General features: G+C 47.6%; 1 protein-coding gene across 2 annotated transcripts in view; it reads right to left on the bottom strand.

Annotated features, from left to right (window-relative positions):
• Positions 1-17,150, bottom strand: part of LOC147607951 (protein LAZ1-like) — a 66,199-nt gene extending 49,049 nt beyond the window's left edge. The window contains exons 1-6 of one of the 2 annotated variants that reach the window (XM_086790094.1): positions 16,773-17,150; positions 16,586-16,637; positions 15,838-16,041; positions 15,482-15,538; positions 15,252-15,360; positions 14,955-15,139 (exon numbers count right to left, since the gene is read on the bottom strand). In XM_086790094.1, coding sequence (XP_086646220.1) covers positions 14,955-15,139; positions 15,252-15,360; positions 15,482-15,538; positions 15,838-16,038 — 552 coding nt within the window. In that variant the 5' untranslated portion in view covers positions 16,039-16,041; positions 16,586-16,637; positions 16,773-17,150. Of the gene's footprint in view, positions 1-14,954; positions 15,140-15,251; positions 15,361-15,481; positions 15,539-15,837; positions 16,042-16,585; positions 16,638-16,730 lie in introns of both variants that reach the window. The other variant, XM_086790095.1, reaches the window with a different exon arrangement.
• Positions 17,151-17,510: the final 360 nt, after the last annotated feature.

Here is a 17,510-nt window from a genome sequence, read left to right as displayed (position 1 = left end):
ACCTTTCCGTGGGGATGTGCCTAAGGATGTATCAAATGAGGCTCAGCCGGAAGTTGAGGAACTTGATGAGGTTTTGATTCCAGAGCAGATACTGGCACATAAAGAAAGGAAGGTACGAGGTAAAGTTTCCCGTCGCTATCTTGTGAAGTTCAAGAACTATTCACCGATGGATGCGAAGTGGATGGAGGAAGGTGACTTAACAGATTCACCTCAGGTTTTGCAGCTTTATCTCGATGCCTTTGAGTTAGAGCCGACTCTTGTTGTGGCTCTTTCAGGTTCAGCAGAGCGTGGGTCTGGAGCATTACCTGATGCTCAAGAGGGGGGTAGCACCTCCACTCCCTTGATACAGACAGGCTCAGATGACATCTAGAGGTCGCTTGGTGCAGTTTTTATCTCACCCGAAGGTACTGAGGCTGACAGTACATCTGTTTATGGGACTTCTATGATATATGTGTACTAGTCACATGGGATTTTGTGGATATGTATGGTTCACAATGGTATACAACTTGGACTATTACTACGCCATTGTTTTGCAATGAATGATGTTGTTACATGTGCATGGCTTAGAGAGATTGGGACGCTGATCTTGCCATATTGTATATTTCACTTTGGATATTTTGTTGTATCACCAGAATGCAATCGAGGACGCTTGCCATTTTTCAAGAGGGGGGTATGTCATGGCCCTGTGAAAATGGAACAGCACAAGTGTGGGCATGGTGGTTGCTGAGTCAAAATATTGAATTATTCGCATGGGGGGTGCCCGGACATAGTTAATGATGTGTGGACATCCCTATGTGTGAAGGGGGGAACTAGAACATTAGAATTTTAATGTTTTATTAAAGTTGCCCCTAGGCCTTAGTGGCCCCTAGGGAACTTTAATAACTTTTAAAGTTGGGGCCCTAGGATTATTATGGGAAGGGGGCAACTCCACTTTTGGAGTGCATCTCTCTCTCCTCTCTCTCTCTCTAGCTTTTGGAGAAACGTGGAGCATACGTGCTAGGGCTCATGCGTGGAAAGCAAGAGGAGAAGGAGTCGACTGCTGAAGGGTGCTGCTGCTGTTTTCTCTGTGCAAACCAGCCGTACAGCTCTGTACGGACAGGCTGCTCTGCAGGTACACACTCTGGTACAGGCTGCGCACAGGAGCTGCTGCGGGTATATCTGCTGGTACAGGCTGCGCACAGGTGCAGAACTGCTGCTGCAGGCTCTGTTGCAGGTACAGCTGTACGGACAGGACTGAAGCACTCTGACAGAAGCCGTACAGCAGGTCGCATCATTACAGCTGCAGGCGGCGTGTTTTCTGATACAGATAGAGCCGTACAGTTGCAGACGGCGCTCTCCTTGGTACAGTGCAGAATTTTCAGGTCTGTACAGTCAAGTACAGCACTGAGGTGGATGCAAAGAGCAAGGTACAGACAAGTACATACACACGTGTGAAGCAGGGTTGTTGAAACAAGTGCCTGCAAGTACAGATTGGTACCGTTACTTCCTCCAGTGCAGATCCACGAGCTGATTTTGGTAAGCTCCGTATTTGTTCATCTATCTCTCTCTATTGCTTTATGTCTGTTGCAGATTTGAGCAATCTGGCCCCTTGTGAGAGGAGGGGTATGGCAGATTGAAAAGGGTGGAGACAGAGGTTGAACAGTGAATGTATGTATGAGCTGAGATGTTTAATCATGTGCTTGAGATATGCCAGATGTATGCTCATGGCTGCCCTGCTTAGTGGTCTTGGCTGATCAGAGGGAGGCACAGTGTGTTGTTTTGAGACACAGATCTGTGTGCGTGAATCCTCTGTGCTAAGAGGGATTGTGGGCTGTCAGATTGGACATACAGGTGTAATCTCTTGGCTGATTTTGTTGTACTCAGCCTTTCATACTTTTGAAATTGAATAAAGAAATACCGCAAGGGGCGCCAAGCTTTGGGGCCAACAGGTGTCGCTTTGTTTTCAGATTTGGGCACTCTAGCTCCAGTCTGTTTTGTTTTCTCATCTAGACTACAAGTGGACGGGTGACTGCTAGTCTACCGCACTCTGGTTTCTATCAGAGGCCGGTTTCATACTCCCTACTAAGTAATATGGTACAAACAGGAGATGACTGCTAACAAAAGCCTGTTCTTATATACAACACAAATAGCCAAGTCGGCCAATAGAAGAAACCCACAACTGGTGAAAATACCTACTGGGAAAAGTGCCTAAAAATGTGGGAAAAATACCCACGACTAAGTAAAATACATCAGATAAATATGCTACATGAATGGTGCAATAAATGGGATAAATGAACACAGTCCAACACCTCCTCTCAACTCCAACTCAGTGGACCAACTCCCATATGGGTCACAAGCTGATCAATAGAATCTCGAGGAAGAGGTTTAGTGAAGAGATCAGTTAGGTTGTCCTGAGAGGAACAATACTCCAAAGAAATGATGCCGACAACGACCAGCTCACGAACAAAGTGAAAATGGACCTCAATGTGTTTGGTGCTGCCATGAAAAGATGAAGTTTGAGCCAACACCAAGGCACTCTGGCTGTCCGTAAGAATGCAAACAGAAGAGTCCAATAGAACATCAAGATTAGTAGTGATACCTCCGGCCGCGGGGAGGAGGCACTTGATTCAGCGGTGGCCTTCTCGTTCCCTCTATGTGGCCCTTGCGACCAGGAGTGGACTCTAGAGCTCGCTCTTAGCACTTTGAAGACTCAGGCAGTTGAGTTTTCTCATCATGTGAGCAATCTGGAGGTGACAGATGTGATAGGCCGACTATGGGAGTTGGCTCATTTTTTCTTGGATCCCGGGAGTGTGGATGCCTCAGGGATTCGTCATTTGGTCGTTCGCATAGTGGCAGACTTAGCACGCGACCCTGGATATGTATGTATACACGAGGTTGCTCTGTCAGAGCGGGAGGCAGTCGCCATGGGCCACAGCCACTGGCGCCTGATCCGTGATTCTTGCAGTACACCGGGTGGGCAGATTCGCAACCGCTCGGATGGGGACTACTCTCCATCCAAGCCGCTTGCGAAGGCCCGCCGTACGGCTGAGACAGCATCCACCTCAGTAGGTCATCCATGAGGATCATCTCATGGAATGTACAGGGCCTTGGCGGAGCACATTTTATACGCTATCGTGGTTGCTTGAGGCAGGAGCTTCAGAGATGCCTGGTTGGTGGCAGCATTGATATTTTGATGATGCAGGAGCACCACTTGGGTGAGAGCAGGATCCGGAGATATGGTTCGGTGATGCCTGGTAGATGGGACACCTTTTGGTCTGCAGGGTTTGGTCTGCAGGGTTTGGTCCTTTGGGTGGACAGGGAGGAGTATGCATGGTCATTGCAGATGTATGGCGGCAGGCCATTGTGGATCGAGGGATCATTGTGCCTGGTAGAGCACAGTATGTCATTCTGAGGATGCATGATGAGCTATTGGGCGTGCTCAACGTCTATGCGCCCAATCATGCTAGTGCCAGAGCAGAGTTCTGGACCCAGGTTACGGATGCATTGCCAGAGGCCGCACATTGGTGTGTCGGGGGAGACTTCAACATGCTTGAGGACCCGGCCGATAGGGTGGGAGGCAGTCATGTTACAGTGCACGGCACGGAGCTTGCAGCTTGGGACCGGTTTTGCATGTCACTGAGGATCACTGATGCATGGCAACATGGGGCCTTCTCCCGCTCTCAGGACAGTCTTAGTTTCTCTCGGTCGGATCGCCGGCAGGGAGGGACTAATCTATCACGGATTGATCGCTTTTATGTGGGCGACTGGTTAGGGGAGCGAGGGGGCTCCGTCGGCATTCTCGCTGGCACCTCATTTTCAGATCATGCGCAAGTTATCTTGACATTGGAGGAGAGGACACGGGAGCCCAGCTTGCAGTTGAGGATCCCAGAGAGGGTACTTACGGATCCCAGTCTCGCTGAGGACATTGAGAGGATCTGGCATGATAGTCAGTGCTCTGACCAGGATGCAGCAGGCCAGTGTGCCCAGGGACTCATCGAGCTTAGCTCTTTTTTGCACGCTGCAGCTTTGACACGGCTGGGAGAGATTCGCGAGCGGGAGCATCGGCTGAGACGCAGCCTAGCTTCGCTACAGCGCCTTCAGGAGCAGCAGCCTGTGTTGGGGTAAAGGCGTTATGCCCACCCTTATAGTGTGTACAAGCCCATAAGTTATAGTACATAGTACACTTAGTACTTTTAATGTACTAAGTGCACTATGTGTACTAGTGCAATATACATGTGTGATAGGGGAGTCACACACTCATGCTTTTTCATGAGTTGACTTATCCCCACAACTCTCTCTCTCTCTCTCCCTTGCTTCTCTGTGTATGTCTCCCATGAATGAACTCTAAACCCTAATTGACAGGTTTCTCCCCATCAACTGGTATCAGAGCAAGGTCGCCTGTTGAACCTCTCTTGGAGCTGGTCGCCTGCTGAATTTTTCTTGAACTGGTCGCCTGCTGAATCTCTCTTGGAGCTGCCTGTATTTTTTCTGGTATCAGAGCTTTGGTCCTTCCCTCTTCTCCTTGAGTGCTGATTTCTGTCCTTCCTTGCCCAGCCAGTAGGCGTGGGCTAACTCAGCTGTTGCCCAGCCAGTAGGCGTGGGCTGGCTCAGCTGTTGCCCAGCCAGCAGCGTGGGCTGCCCCAGCTGCCCAGCAGCCAAGCGAAAACTGCCTAGCAGCCAGGCGGGCTGCCCAGCAGCCACGAGCGAGGAGGTCAGCACACGGCGCAGGCAAACGGCGCAGGCGAAGCTGGAGAAGATAGCGTATAGCCATCAGGCACTGTCGACTTCAGGCGTACTAGCTACTATAGCGCTACACGATCGAAGATAGGTTGGCGCCAAGCGTCGAGCGAAGACAGCATAGGCGAACAGCGTGGAGCTGGTGAAGCGTGGAGTTCTGTCATTGGCGAACGTTGAATCACTCGCATGCGATAAGCCAAGAAGTCGAAGCGTAAGGCAAAATAGGCGTCAGCTAGCGCCAGGCGCTCATCAGCGAGCGAACCAGGCAAAGCAGGCGGAGCAGCTTCATCACCGCCTGCACAGAACAGAAGCAGCCATCAAATCTGCAGCAAAAGTGCCCCCCTTCTCACCTGCACAAAGCAGAAGCAGATTCCTGCAACAAAAATTCAGCCTGCAAATTGGATTGAAATCAAAGGTATTTTGCTTCAATTTTGGATTTTCCTTGTCAAATCAAGCAATTGAGCAGGTACAGGTACCAAATTGCTCAATTTTTGAGCAAAATTGACAAAATTGGGTGACATTGGTCACAATCAGGCTAAATTTGCAGGAAATTGGTCAAATCAGGATCAATTTGCAGGAAATTGGTCAAATCAGGATCAATTTGCAGGAAATTGGATGTCGAAATTTGGGGCTTTTGATGTAATTGTGCAATTAAGCACTCATACATGCTGTATGATGTGAAAAAATCGCACATTTGGGCAAAATTGCAGCAAATTGCAGTGCAAATCAAGGATTAGATATGGATGAGCTGGCAAGATCTACTATCATGTTATCTGTGTCAGACTCATTACTTTTCAGCATTCGTGAAGAGAAGACAGCTTGGGGAATGTGGCAGAGATTGCAGGACTTGTATGCCCAACAAAGTGCCTCAAGCAAAGTGTATTGGTTGAAGAAACTCATAGGCCTTCAGATGAAGGAAGGGGCATCTATGACAGCCCATCTCAATGAGTTTAATGGTATTGTCAGCCAGGTCATCAATCAAAAGTTGGCAATGGACGATGAGTTCAAAGCCACTTTTTTGTTATGCACTTTGCCAGAGAGTTGGGACACATTCAGGACAGCCACTAGCAATTCGAATGCTATGCTGTCATATGCAGATGTTGAGGGTGCTCTTCTTCAAGAAGAGATGAACAGGAAAAACAACTCTGTTGGCAAGTCTAATGCAATGAATGCACGTGGGAGATCCCAACAAAGGGGGAAAAGCCAAGAAAGGGGAAGGAGCAAGTCTCGCTCCAAAAAGGATTTGGAATGCCATTATTGTGGCAAGAAGGGACACATTAAAAAGCAATGCTACAAATGGAAAAATGATCAGAAAGAAAAGGGAAAAGGCAAAGAAAAAGAGAAGGATGAAGCCAAAGATGTAAAGCCAAAGGGCAAAAGTGGAGTCAAGATCGAAGAAATCAATGTGTCACATGCAGGTGGCAGTGAGGATGAGGTCCTCTTTACGTCTTCACTTGATGCCCATTCACTTCTTACAGGTGGTCATGGTATGCACTCATGGATCATTGATTCAGGTGCCTCCTTTCATGTCACAGGTTGCAGAGACTTGTTTGTCAGGTACACTGCTGGCAATGAAGGAGTGGTTTATTTGGGTGATAACCATGCATGCAAAATTCTTGGCAGAGGTGATGTGAGGCTTGTATTTTCAGATGGCTCACAGCTTATGCTCCATGATGTCAGGCATGTGCCTGAGATCAAGAAGAATCTGCTTTCTACTGGACAGCTTGATGATGCTGATTATGTTACCACATTTGGTAGTGGAAAGTGGAAGATTAGTAAGGGCTCACTGGTTGTTGCCAGAGGCTCTAAGGTGGACACTCTTTACTTTATGCATGCAGGTGTTTGTCACCATGCTAATGTAAATGCAACCGAGCTGCCGGAAATCTCTATGTGGCATAGCCGGTTGGGACACATGAGTGTCAAAGGAATGGAGCAATTGTCTCGTTTGGGTTACTTGCCTTCTCTAAAGTTTTCAAGTTTTCAATTTTGTGAGCATTGTATATATGGTAGGCAACTACAGTGCCCCCACAAGAAAGCTCTTGGACAGAAAGATGCTCAGTTAGAGCTTGTGCATACAGATGTATGTGAGATGCCTCAGCTTTCTTTGGGAGGGGCAAAATATTTTGTGTCTTTCATTGATGATGCCACACGCAAGGTGTGGGTTTATCCTCTTCGTTTGAAGAGTGATACATTCTCAGTGTTTGAGAAGTTTGTTGCTCTTGTTGAGAATCAAACTGGCAAAACACTGAAAGCTTTGCGTTCCGACAATGGTGGAGAGTATATGTCCAAACAGTTTCAGGACTTTTGTGATGCTAAAGGCATCAAGAGGGAGCTCTCTACTCCTTATGATCCTCCACAAAACGGGACAGCAGAGAGGATGAACAGGACCATACAGGAGAAGGTCCGTTCTATGTTGTCACATGCTGCATTACCTCATGGTTTTTGGGCTGAAGCTGTTATGACAGCCGTTCACCTTATAAACAGGTCACCTAACACGAGGCTTGGTGGGAAAGTGCCAGAAGAAGTATGGACAGGGAAGCCTCCGTCATACAAGCACTTGAGAGTGTTTGGTTGCGTTGCGTACGTGCACATACGCAGGGAAATGCGCACCAAACTTGATCCTAAGTCTCATAAATGCATATTCCTAGGATATGGTGACAGAGGTGAAATGGGGTATAGACTTTGGGATCCCACAAATAGAAAGATCATACGCAGCAATGATGTCATTTTTGATGAAACATGCATGTATAAGGAGCCTGCAAGGCAACAGGAGCCTGGCAGAGTCATCTTTGATGATGATGGACATCATGGACAACAACAAAGGGCTGTAAATCAGCCATTACAGCAGGAAAACCAGCCCTTAAATGGTGCTGAAAATGGTCCAAATGGACAGCCAGAGATGGCAGAAGATATCCCTATGGATATACCACAGTTAGAGGAGATACCGGGCATGATTTTTCAGCCTTATGGCATGGAACAGGAGCCACCAATGGGTGATATGCAGGCTGGACAGCAACCTGCAAATGATGGTCATTGGGTACGGAGGTCCACTAGACCCTCCAGAGCACCTGACAGGTTTGTTCCAGGGGTTGACTACTTGATGCTAACTGACTGTGGGGAGCCCTCATGTTATAAAGAGGCTTTACAGAGGGCAGACAAAGCTCTATGGGAGCGTGCCATGAAGTCAGAGATGGATTCTCTGCACAAAAATGGAACTTGGAAGTTGGTGCCTTTGCCTGCAGGCAAGAAGGTTTTGCCATGCAAGTGGGTATACAGGCTCAAAGTTGCATCAGATGCTAAGCCAAGATACAAAGCCAGGTTAGTGGCTAAGGGCTTCAAGCAGGAATATGGTGTGGACTTTGATGAGATCTTCTCTCCAGTGGTCAAAATGACCACACTTAGAGCTGTGTTGGCTTTGGTTGCACATGATGATCTGGACTTGATTCAGATGGATGTGAAGACTGCTTTTCTTCACGGTGATCTCCATGAGGAGATATATATGCAGCAGCCAGAGGGTTATGCAGTAAGTGGAAAGGAGAAGCTTGTATGCAAGCTGAAAAAGAGTCTTTATGGGCTCAAACAGGCACCAAGGGAATGGTATCATAAATTTGATACATTCATGAAATCTCAGAAATTCAGGAGAAGTGACATAGATCACTGCTTGTACACCAAGAAAGCTTTGGATGGCAGTCTCTTGATTCTCATTTTGTATGTTGATGATATGTTGATTGCCGGGAAATCTCGTAAAGAGATGGATGCTTTGAAGCAGAGGCTGCATCAAACCTTTGATATGAAGGATTTGGGTGATGCAAATCACATCTTGGGTATGCGGATACTTCGGGACAGAAATCAGCATGTGTTGTATTTGTCTCAGAAGGAATACATTGGCAAAGTCTTGCAGAGGTTCAATATGGACGGGGGGAAGAAAGCTAGTACTCCTTTGCCTCCATATGTGAAACTCAGTGCTATGGATAGCCCACAGTCAGATAGAGACAGGGCTGATATGGCCAAGATTCCGTATGCTTCAGCTTGTGGCAGTCTCATGTATGCCATGGTTGCTACTAGGCCGGACATTGCATTTGCAGTGGGAGTGGTTTCTAGATACATGGTCAACCCTGGCAAGAAGCATTGGGAAGCAGTGAAAGGTGTCATGAGATACCTGAAGGGCACACAGGATTTGTGCATTTGCTTTGGCAAACAGGATGCATTAGTGCATGGTTACACGGATTCGGATTATGCCGGTCATCCAGATAACCGGAAGTCTACTACCGGTTATGTATTTACATTCACAGGAGGTGCTGTGTCATGGATATCCAGGATGCAGAAGTGCACAGCCTTATCTACTACAGAGGCCGAGTATATTGCAGCCACAGAGGCTTGCAAAGAGGCATTATGGCTATCTCGGTTAGTGGTTGATTTGGGCTATACAGGGGATATTCCATTGTTGCATTGTGACAGTCAGAGTGCCATTCAGTTGGCAAAGAACCCTGTCTTTCATGCAAAGACGAAGCATGTGGATGTGAAGTATCACTTCATCAGAGAGGTGATAGAGAACAAGCAAATTCAGCTTGTTAAGATTCATACGGATGACAACCCGGCTGATCTGTTGACGAAGAGTTTGCCTCCGGAGCGGTTTGCTCATTGCAGACACTTGATGGGCATTGGATGAGGCCACTTTCAGCCTTGATATGGCCTTGTATATTATTATGTACATGCTGATTTTTTCTTTTCCTTTACTTAAGGGCACTTTGCCTTTAAGTGGGAGGTTGTTGGGGTAAAGGCGTTATGCCCACCCTTATAGTGTGTACAAGCCCATAAGTTATAGTACATAGTACACTTAGTACTTTTAATGTACTAAGTGCACTATGTGTACTAGTGCAATATACATGTGTGATAGGGGAGTCACACACTCATGCTTTTTCATGAGTTGACTTATCCCCACAACTCTCTCTCTCTCTCTCCCTTGCTTCTCTGTGTATGTCTCCCATGAATGAACTCTAAACCCTAATTGACAGGTTTCTCCCCATCAGCCTGCATGTGAGTGGGTGGCGTCACAGCTGAGCCAGGCACGCCAGGAGGTTAGAGAGGCAAAGGAGCAGAGACATGAGTTTTACTATCATCGTCAGGCCTCTCATTGGTGGACGCAGCTTGGTGATAGAGTGACTGGGGAGTTTTTTGAGATCACTGGACCCCGCCATGCTCGAGCAGGAGTCCGTCAGCTTGGTAGACCGGATGGATCGGTAGCTATTGAGCCCGGGGAGATCAGAGCCATTGCCACTGCATTCTATAGAGACCTGCTTTCAGCGGAGCCAGCCACTGAGGATCGAGATGCTTGTAGACAGACTGTGTGGGCCCATGTGCAGAGGAGGGTCACAGATCGTATGCGTACAGTTCTTGGTGCGCCTCTTTCAGAGATTGAGCTTGCCGAGGCCTTGAGGGTCCTGCCGCGACATAGTTGCCCAAGGGAGGACGGACTGACGCCGACCTTTTTTATGCGCTATTGGGACCTTTTGGGGCCAAGCCTCCGCAGGGGCTTTCAGTATGTTTTGGACACTGGGGTGATGCCACAGAGCTTTTCAGAGGGCTTGATCTTTCTTATCCCCAAGGGGGAGGGAGTATCAGATGATATTCGGCATTGGAGGCCTATTACGATCCTCAATACTGTCTACAAGGTCTTAGCAAAGGCCTTGAGTTTGAGGATCCAGCCCTTCCTGGGGGAGTTGATTCATGCTACCCAGACAGGATTCGTCAAGGAAGGAGCGCAGTATCCTTGACAACATCTTTACTTTCTGGGAGGCGACGGCCCGAGCTAGATTTCTTGGTGAGGACTTGGTCGTGATGCTTCTCGATTTTGAGAAGGCATACGATAGAGTTGATTGGGGTTTCTTAGAGGGCACTATGCTTCGCCTGGGCTTTGAGCCAGGATGGATCAGAGGGGTGGCAGCTCTATATTCCACAGCTCGTAGCCAGGTGTTGATTGCAGGAGGACGGGGGCCGAGTTTTGAGCTGACCAGATCAGTCCGTCAAGGGTGTCCCCTCGCCCCTTTTCTTTCTCTCTTCTTTGCGGAGGCTATGAGCATGTATTTGACGGCAGAGGAGGTTGGTTTGAGAGGACTCCAGCTCCCAGTCCGGGGGGGGGACCTGCTCGATGCTGAGTTTGCAAACGACACGCGCTTATTTTTGCATGGCCAAGAGGCCAATCTTCTTCGGGCAGAGCAGTCGCTCCAGGTTTTTAGTGCAGCTTCGGGAGCATTGATCAATTGGCGCAAGACAGTGGCCTTTTGGATCAGTAGTGCTCCCACTCCGGCATGGAGCCCGGACCCCGGTTTTAGATGGATTCCTCCTGGCACAGCAGTGCGGTATTTGGGAAGCCAGATTGGACTAGATTTGTCACCCGAGCAGCAGATTGCCCCGCTTCTTCTGAGCATTCGGAAGAAGCTTTTGTATTGGAGTACAGCTCGACTATCTTTGCCTGGGAGGGTGGTGGTGGCAAATCAGGTGCTGTTAGCGACCATGTGGTACATTACGTCTTGCTGGATCTTCTCGAGCTCTTGCATCAGCCAGGTACAGAGGCTGATCAGGAACTTTCTTTGGTCTGGGCGGGACGGTCAGCCAGCCTGGGCAAAGGTTGCATGGGCAGTTATTACACTTCCGCTGGCTCAGGGAGGCTTGGGCATTATAGATCCAGTCGATCAGAGTAGAGCCTTATTGGGGAAGCTTATTATTCGGGGGCTGCTTCCAGGCGCTGAGCCTTGGAAAGAGCTTCTCTTGCAGCGGCTACAGGCTCGGGCTCTCCCAGCAGGGGGCACTTGGGCACCAGAGATTCGCTGGATCTTCATAGAGATGAGGAGGACATGCCTCAGTAGAGGATGGGAGGACAGATTTGCTTTGAGCATCCTGAGAGCTTTGGAGCTGCTGAGACCGGGGCTCTCTCAGCGACCTCCTTCTTGTGTTGAGGAGCGGGCCAGACAGCCGCTCATCTGGAGCCCAACGGTTCGCACAGAGCAGGGTCATATGCTGGGTTCTCGGCCTCGTCTAGCCTGGGGACCTTTAGCGGCAGGCCCAGCACGTAGTTTTGGAGACTGGCAGGCCTTCTGCAGTCTCCCAGAGGAGATCCAGGTGGAGAGGCTGAGTCACTTCAGAGGGGGTTGATTATGAGGGATGATATTCAGGAGGCACTCACAGAGGAGTGGTCCACGCCTTTCGAGCTAGTGGCCCCACGGTGGATGGGAGCCTTTACACAGTTGGAGATCCTGATTGCTGTCAGAGCTTGCACTGAGGATGGCAGATGCCTCTACTATGAGATTCAGGATGAGGGCAGACTTCAGAGAGTGGAGGTGGAGTCGCCTTTGGTTGCAGAGTGCACCTTTCAGAGGATACGGGTAGTGGCCGCCGCTTCTCGGAAGTGGCATATTGACCCCGACCCTGCAGATGTGCTCCCGGATTGGCGCATATGGGCATATGCAGCGCGCCCCTTGGCCCGGCTACAATGGGACCCTAGGGAGTACGAGTGGCATGATCCTTATGCATCCCTTGAGGCCACAGAGATCACCTTTTTCCAGTATACTGTTCAGCTGGGGCGGCATATTTTGACAGCGAGGAGGATGGTCTCTCCAGCTGCACCGGGGCATTGGCTGCTACAGGGACTCTCACAGGAGTTCTTGGAGGATTTTTGGGCTCAGCTCTGGGCTAGTCGACACGTCCGCAGGATCTCGACTTTCCAGTGGCTGGTCGCCCACAGGGGCTCAGCAGTTGGCACCTGGCTTGTTTACAGCGGTCTTCTGGTGGCCTGCGTCCGATGCGGCCACCCTATGGAGACACAAAGACATTGCCTATGGGATTGCCCTCAGGCGCAGCAGATTTGGCTGCGGATGCTGCGTATTCTGGCCCCCCTCTCTCCAGAGGGTATGTTTACGTGGGGTGCCGCTACTTGGTCGACTTCGTCAGGGCCTGCTATGGGGGCTGAGATGGAGCAGGACAGTCAGGCCATCAGATTCATTAGGGGCCAGCCTCGCCTGGTTCCGTCACCGGATTTCTCGTCCGCTAGCTGGACACAGGAGAGGGATTTACGATGGGAGCTCCTCAGCAGCCTCACCATCTGGTTCACCTGAAGGGCCCGGTGTTTCACGGCCTTTGAGGGGAGACTGGAGCCACCAGCAAAGACTGTACGGGGGATTTGGCAGGAGTTGATCTACACCCTGCGAGGACAATATGACCCCATCCGGGGCGACTCGGATGAGGCGATCTTGCAGCGCCACGCCTTTCACACCACCTGGCGCAGCGGCCCCTTCTATACCTTACACACAGGGATCCCCCCATTGGCATTACAGGCCACCTGTTTGGCTTCCCCCCCCCCCCCCCTATTGTATGATTTAGCCCCTCAGTCCTTTGTACTGATGCTTGTATTTTGCAGCACCTAGGGAGAGTCTCCCGGGCTGCCTTGCTGTATTCACTGCTCTGGTTCTCTTATGAGCAGGAGAGATCTTTTGTAGCCCTACGGGCGTTTTTATATAACTAATGAAAGGATCTTTTCTCGGAAAAAAAAAAAAGAGAGAAGATGGTTCTGCAAAGAAGCCCATCGATGAAATCTCTCTGTCTACAAACCGATCCCAGAGTTCCTCTTCCACCAAGGAGACTGTCTTCATCAGCATTGAGAGGCTTCCCACGGACTCACCTATTCCCGCCACCTCACGTATTCTGGATTGGTGGTTGATAATGGATGCACTACTCACATGAGTCATGACAGGTCCATTCTGCAAGATATTCGGCCTAGCTCCTCGAAGGTGTCCATTGGCGATGCTTCTAACCTTGACGCCTCTTGTGTGGGTAACGTGCGACTTAACTCTTCTCCTAGCCAACCTTCTACCATCCGAGCTGTGCTTTATGTTCCCAAGCGCTCTAGCAATCTACTCTCGATGTTTTAGATTGCAGAGAAACACTACGGCGTGTACTTTGATGGTTCAGTTCTTGACACTAGCACCTTGCACATTGTTACCATTGGTGTACAAGAAGGTGGTCTTTCCAAGTTGAGGGACTTTGGTGGCTCTTTGAATGAGTCACAATCTAATTTGCTACAACTTCTTCAAAGCTATCATGCCTTGGTACCTTAACAGGGTACAGCGTTGTGGCATGCTCGCTACTACGGGCACTTGAACTATGCTTCTCTTCAGCAGTTGTCTTCTCATCAAATGATGGAGGGTCTTCAGCAGCTAAAACCCTCCCGCTCCACTTGTGTGGCTTGTTTGCATGGCAAGAAACACAAAGAGCCTTTCCCTCATGAGGCTACTCATCGGGCTTCTCACATCTTGGAGCTTATCCATATGAACTTTGTGCAGTTCATGCGGACTACTACCCAAGGTGGTGCCAAATACTTCATGCTTGTTATTGATGATTTCTCACATAAAGTTTGGGTGTATCTCTTGGCAGAAAAATATTAGGCTTTCTCCCGCGTTCAAGAGTTGGTGGCTCCAGTCGAGAATGCGACCACACAGAAGGTTTGACAAGTCCGTTCGAACAATGAAGGAGAATTCATCTCCAAATCCTTCCACAACTTTTGTTTACAGAAAGGTATTAGCTGTCAGTTCTCCACACCTGGCACTCCACGGCAGAATAGTGTGGTTGAGCACAAAAACAAAACTATTCAAGAGATGGTCCGTACCATGCTTCCAATCTTTCTCTCTTTCTAGGGAAAAGCTATGGAAGCTAGGCAGATGCAACACTTACTAGGAGATGGCTGGGATGTAAAAGAGGGGATACAAGATAGTTGGTCCCATCTAGGATGGACTCCTTGGGAAGTTGAAGAGATGGCACTCAGTGTAGAAGCCATGGACGACTCCTATTGAATTTCCAACGAATGCTGCAATAAATGGGATAAATGCTGGAGATGAACATAGTCCAACATGGTGTTGGTCTAGCCTCTACTCTTGGGCAGTTCTTAGAGGGAGCTATGGCCTTCCAAGAAGGTCCATTGAATTAACATTTATAGTTTGAATTTTGCAGGGTAAAGATGGTTGAGGAATCCTTCTTATGTAAATAAGGTACAGGTCAGAGATCCTTATCCTTACACCACACATAGAATAGTACATAAAGCGCTCATTCACATCTGCACTAACATGAGTTTTTGCAGGGTAAATCTGGTTGAGGAATCCTTCTTATGTACACAGGGTACAGGTTAGAAATCCTATCCTTACACTACACATAGAATCATACAGAAAGCACTCATTCACACATGCACATACAAACTGGACAATGCCGAATTTGAATGCTTGATAGAACTGCTTTCCAAGATCCCAAGGCTGCAGAAAATAATTCAGTGGAAAGCTATGTTTGACAGCTGCTCTTCCTGCACTCTGGACAAGGAGTGGTGTTCGAGGGCCTGCAACTGCTTGCCTTTCCATCGACTCCATTGTCTTTTCTTCACCACCTGCAAGAAGGTAAAAGACGCCTCTTACCTCCCCACAGGGATTACTTCATAGCTAACAATAATACAGAGAGAAAAAGCACATGTTGATCAAAAGCACAGAATTGATGTTTACCTAAACAGGCGACCAGGTAGCGTCCAAAGGAGTATAATGCAAAGGCCTCATAGCAGTCTCGTACAATCTCGAATACAAGAGCAGCATTTGAACTGCAGAAAGACACATACTGCAGGTGCAACACATCAGGCAAAATATTTCCCCACCATGAAAACATTTATGTGAATACTTTCTCATCATGAGAATCAAATGACTAGCTCTATAAACAAATGATAAGGTTGCAAGCTTACAGATTCCACTGCATACAATGGAACTATCAAAACTACTCCTATTATCCATTTTTGCTCCTGCCATGTGTAAAAACACAACATCAAAAAAATGTCAACAAATCCTTTTGATTACAAGCTAACAAAAAAAACACGAACACAAAAGAGGTGAGTTATCCGGCATGGGCCACAGATAGAAAGTATGTAACATACATATGCATGTGTGTATGTGCACGCACGCACGTGTGTGTGTGTGTGTGTGTGTGTGTGTGTGTGTGTGTGTGTCTCGCATGCCCGCGCACAGAAGCTAAATAAGTTTAAAGAAATCATATTTCTAAATTTACAAATAGAATGCATTTCTGCCTCCATAACCAACTCACCTCTGGATTGTTGTACCATGAAAGATGTTCGAATATCAGAAATGTTGAGAGAGCAACAGCAAAGAGCACAAAGATGCCTGCTATGACGACTGCAGCTGTATAGACCCCACTCAACGATGAGCCTACTACTTTCACAGGGCTCAGGCTGGCTATCATACCCAAGTGACTAACTAGCAGATCCACCTGTGAGTTTCCTGGCATTAACTGAAAACCATGTATGTTAGCCCAGATGCTATATGTCTCATTGGCGGAAAAAAGTTGTCTAGCATACAGATTTTGTTAAGTTTGAATCTCCTACTGGCTACTACGTCACCAAGGAGGCATTATTTACAGCTGATTGGAGATTTGATCAAGCCAATCTCACCCACTTTGCAATTAGTTTTGTGATTAAAATTAACCCTTTCTTGTATTCACCTTGCTTTTGTACATATATATAAATATACCTAAATAAACAATGAATGAATTTGTGCAAGTGTGGCGCTTCTGGATGTGTGTGTGTGTGTGTGTGGACGTGTGCACGTGTGTGACGTGTGTAAAATCAATAAAAACACCTGAATAAACTATACGTGCGTGCATGTGAATATAGACAATGGATACACCTACATAATCAATGGACGTAATATTCTGCCACACATTAAATCTATGTAATATTTGCACCCTACATGTTTTGTTCAACATGCATATGAAATTTCAGGTTTCTAATTCCAAGTACACCAAACAAATGTATGTGAAATTGTACTTTCCTTACCTCAGCTTTCTAAGTACACAACCTGACAATTTCCAGACTGCAAGACTCCAACCTGACAAGAAAACAAGGAAACAGAGTTCTGGCTCAGTCTGTGTTTTGGCCGGATCAAAGAGGGGATGCCCTACCAAAGCTTAATCAATTGTACCTAAGGGTTTATGTGTATCATTTGGTAAAAGGAACAGCTTACATCTTTGTTCACCAGGCTTGCACAAACCCTAAATTTCTAAAACCTAATCGCCGGCAGCCTGTGTGTAACGCGATCACAGCACTGAATCCCGGTTGCAGAAAACGAAACCGATAATCTTCACCAGGAAAAAAACCGGAACCCCAGCGCGTGATCTGATCGCAGAAAGAGGTTGTAAAACCCCAAGATTTCCACGATACAGGTAAAACCCTAGGGCTCTGATGAGTGCAGTTTTATCTTCTCATCACCGAAACCCTAATTTGCCCTTGCCTGGTCTTTCATAAGCTCCAAAAGCCGCAGTTCAGGTCTTGATTTTCTGATCGCGTTGCGTTGAGACAATGTGACAACAAAAAACACACGCAAAAACACCTTCGCCTGCCCTTTCTGACGTGGCGAAGTCCATGACGTGGACTTCGCCACGTCATCCACTTTTCATGTGCACGAGTCTTTCGCTTGCTCTAACATTTAATACCATTTTTCGAATACTTATAATTGAATTCCTTTTAAAAATACTTATATTTGAATATATATTCACTCTACACTATTAATTATTTTTTTTTGTGGGTGCATATTGGCAAACAACATTAATTTTTGTAAGGTTCGAAAATCAAAGACTTTAGCTTTGTAAGGTTCAATAAGGGTTAGGAATTTTTAAAAATTTTAGAAATTAAGAAAGCTTCACTTTTGTTTTTTAGTAAAGAAAATTTGGAAATATTAGCTTTTTTGTTTTACACGTCAATT

The sequence above is a fragment of the Cibotium barometz genome, chromosome 54, assembly GCF_041138505.1.
Source record: "Cibotium barometz isolate CiBa-2024 chromosome 54, ASM4113850v1, whole genome shotgun sequence".
NCBI classification, from domain to species: domain Eukaryota; kingdom Viridiplantae; phylum Streptophyta; class Polypodiopsida; order Cyatheales; family Cibotiaceae; genus Cibotium; species Cibotium barometz.
The sequence above is the reverse complement of the archived record's forward strand: the minus strand, read 5'-3'. Positions and strand labels throughout refer to the sequence as shown.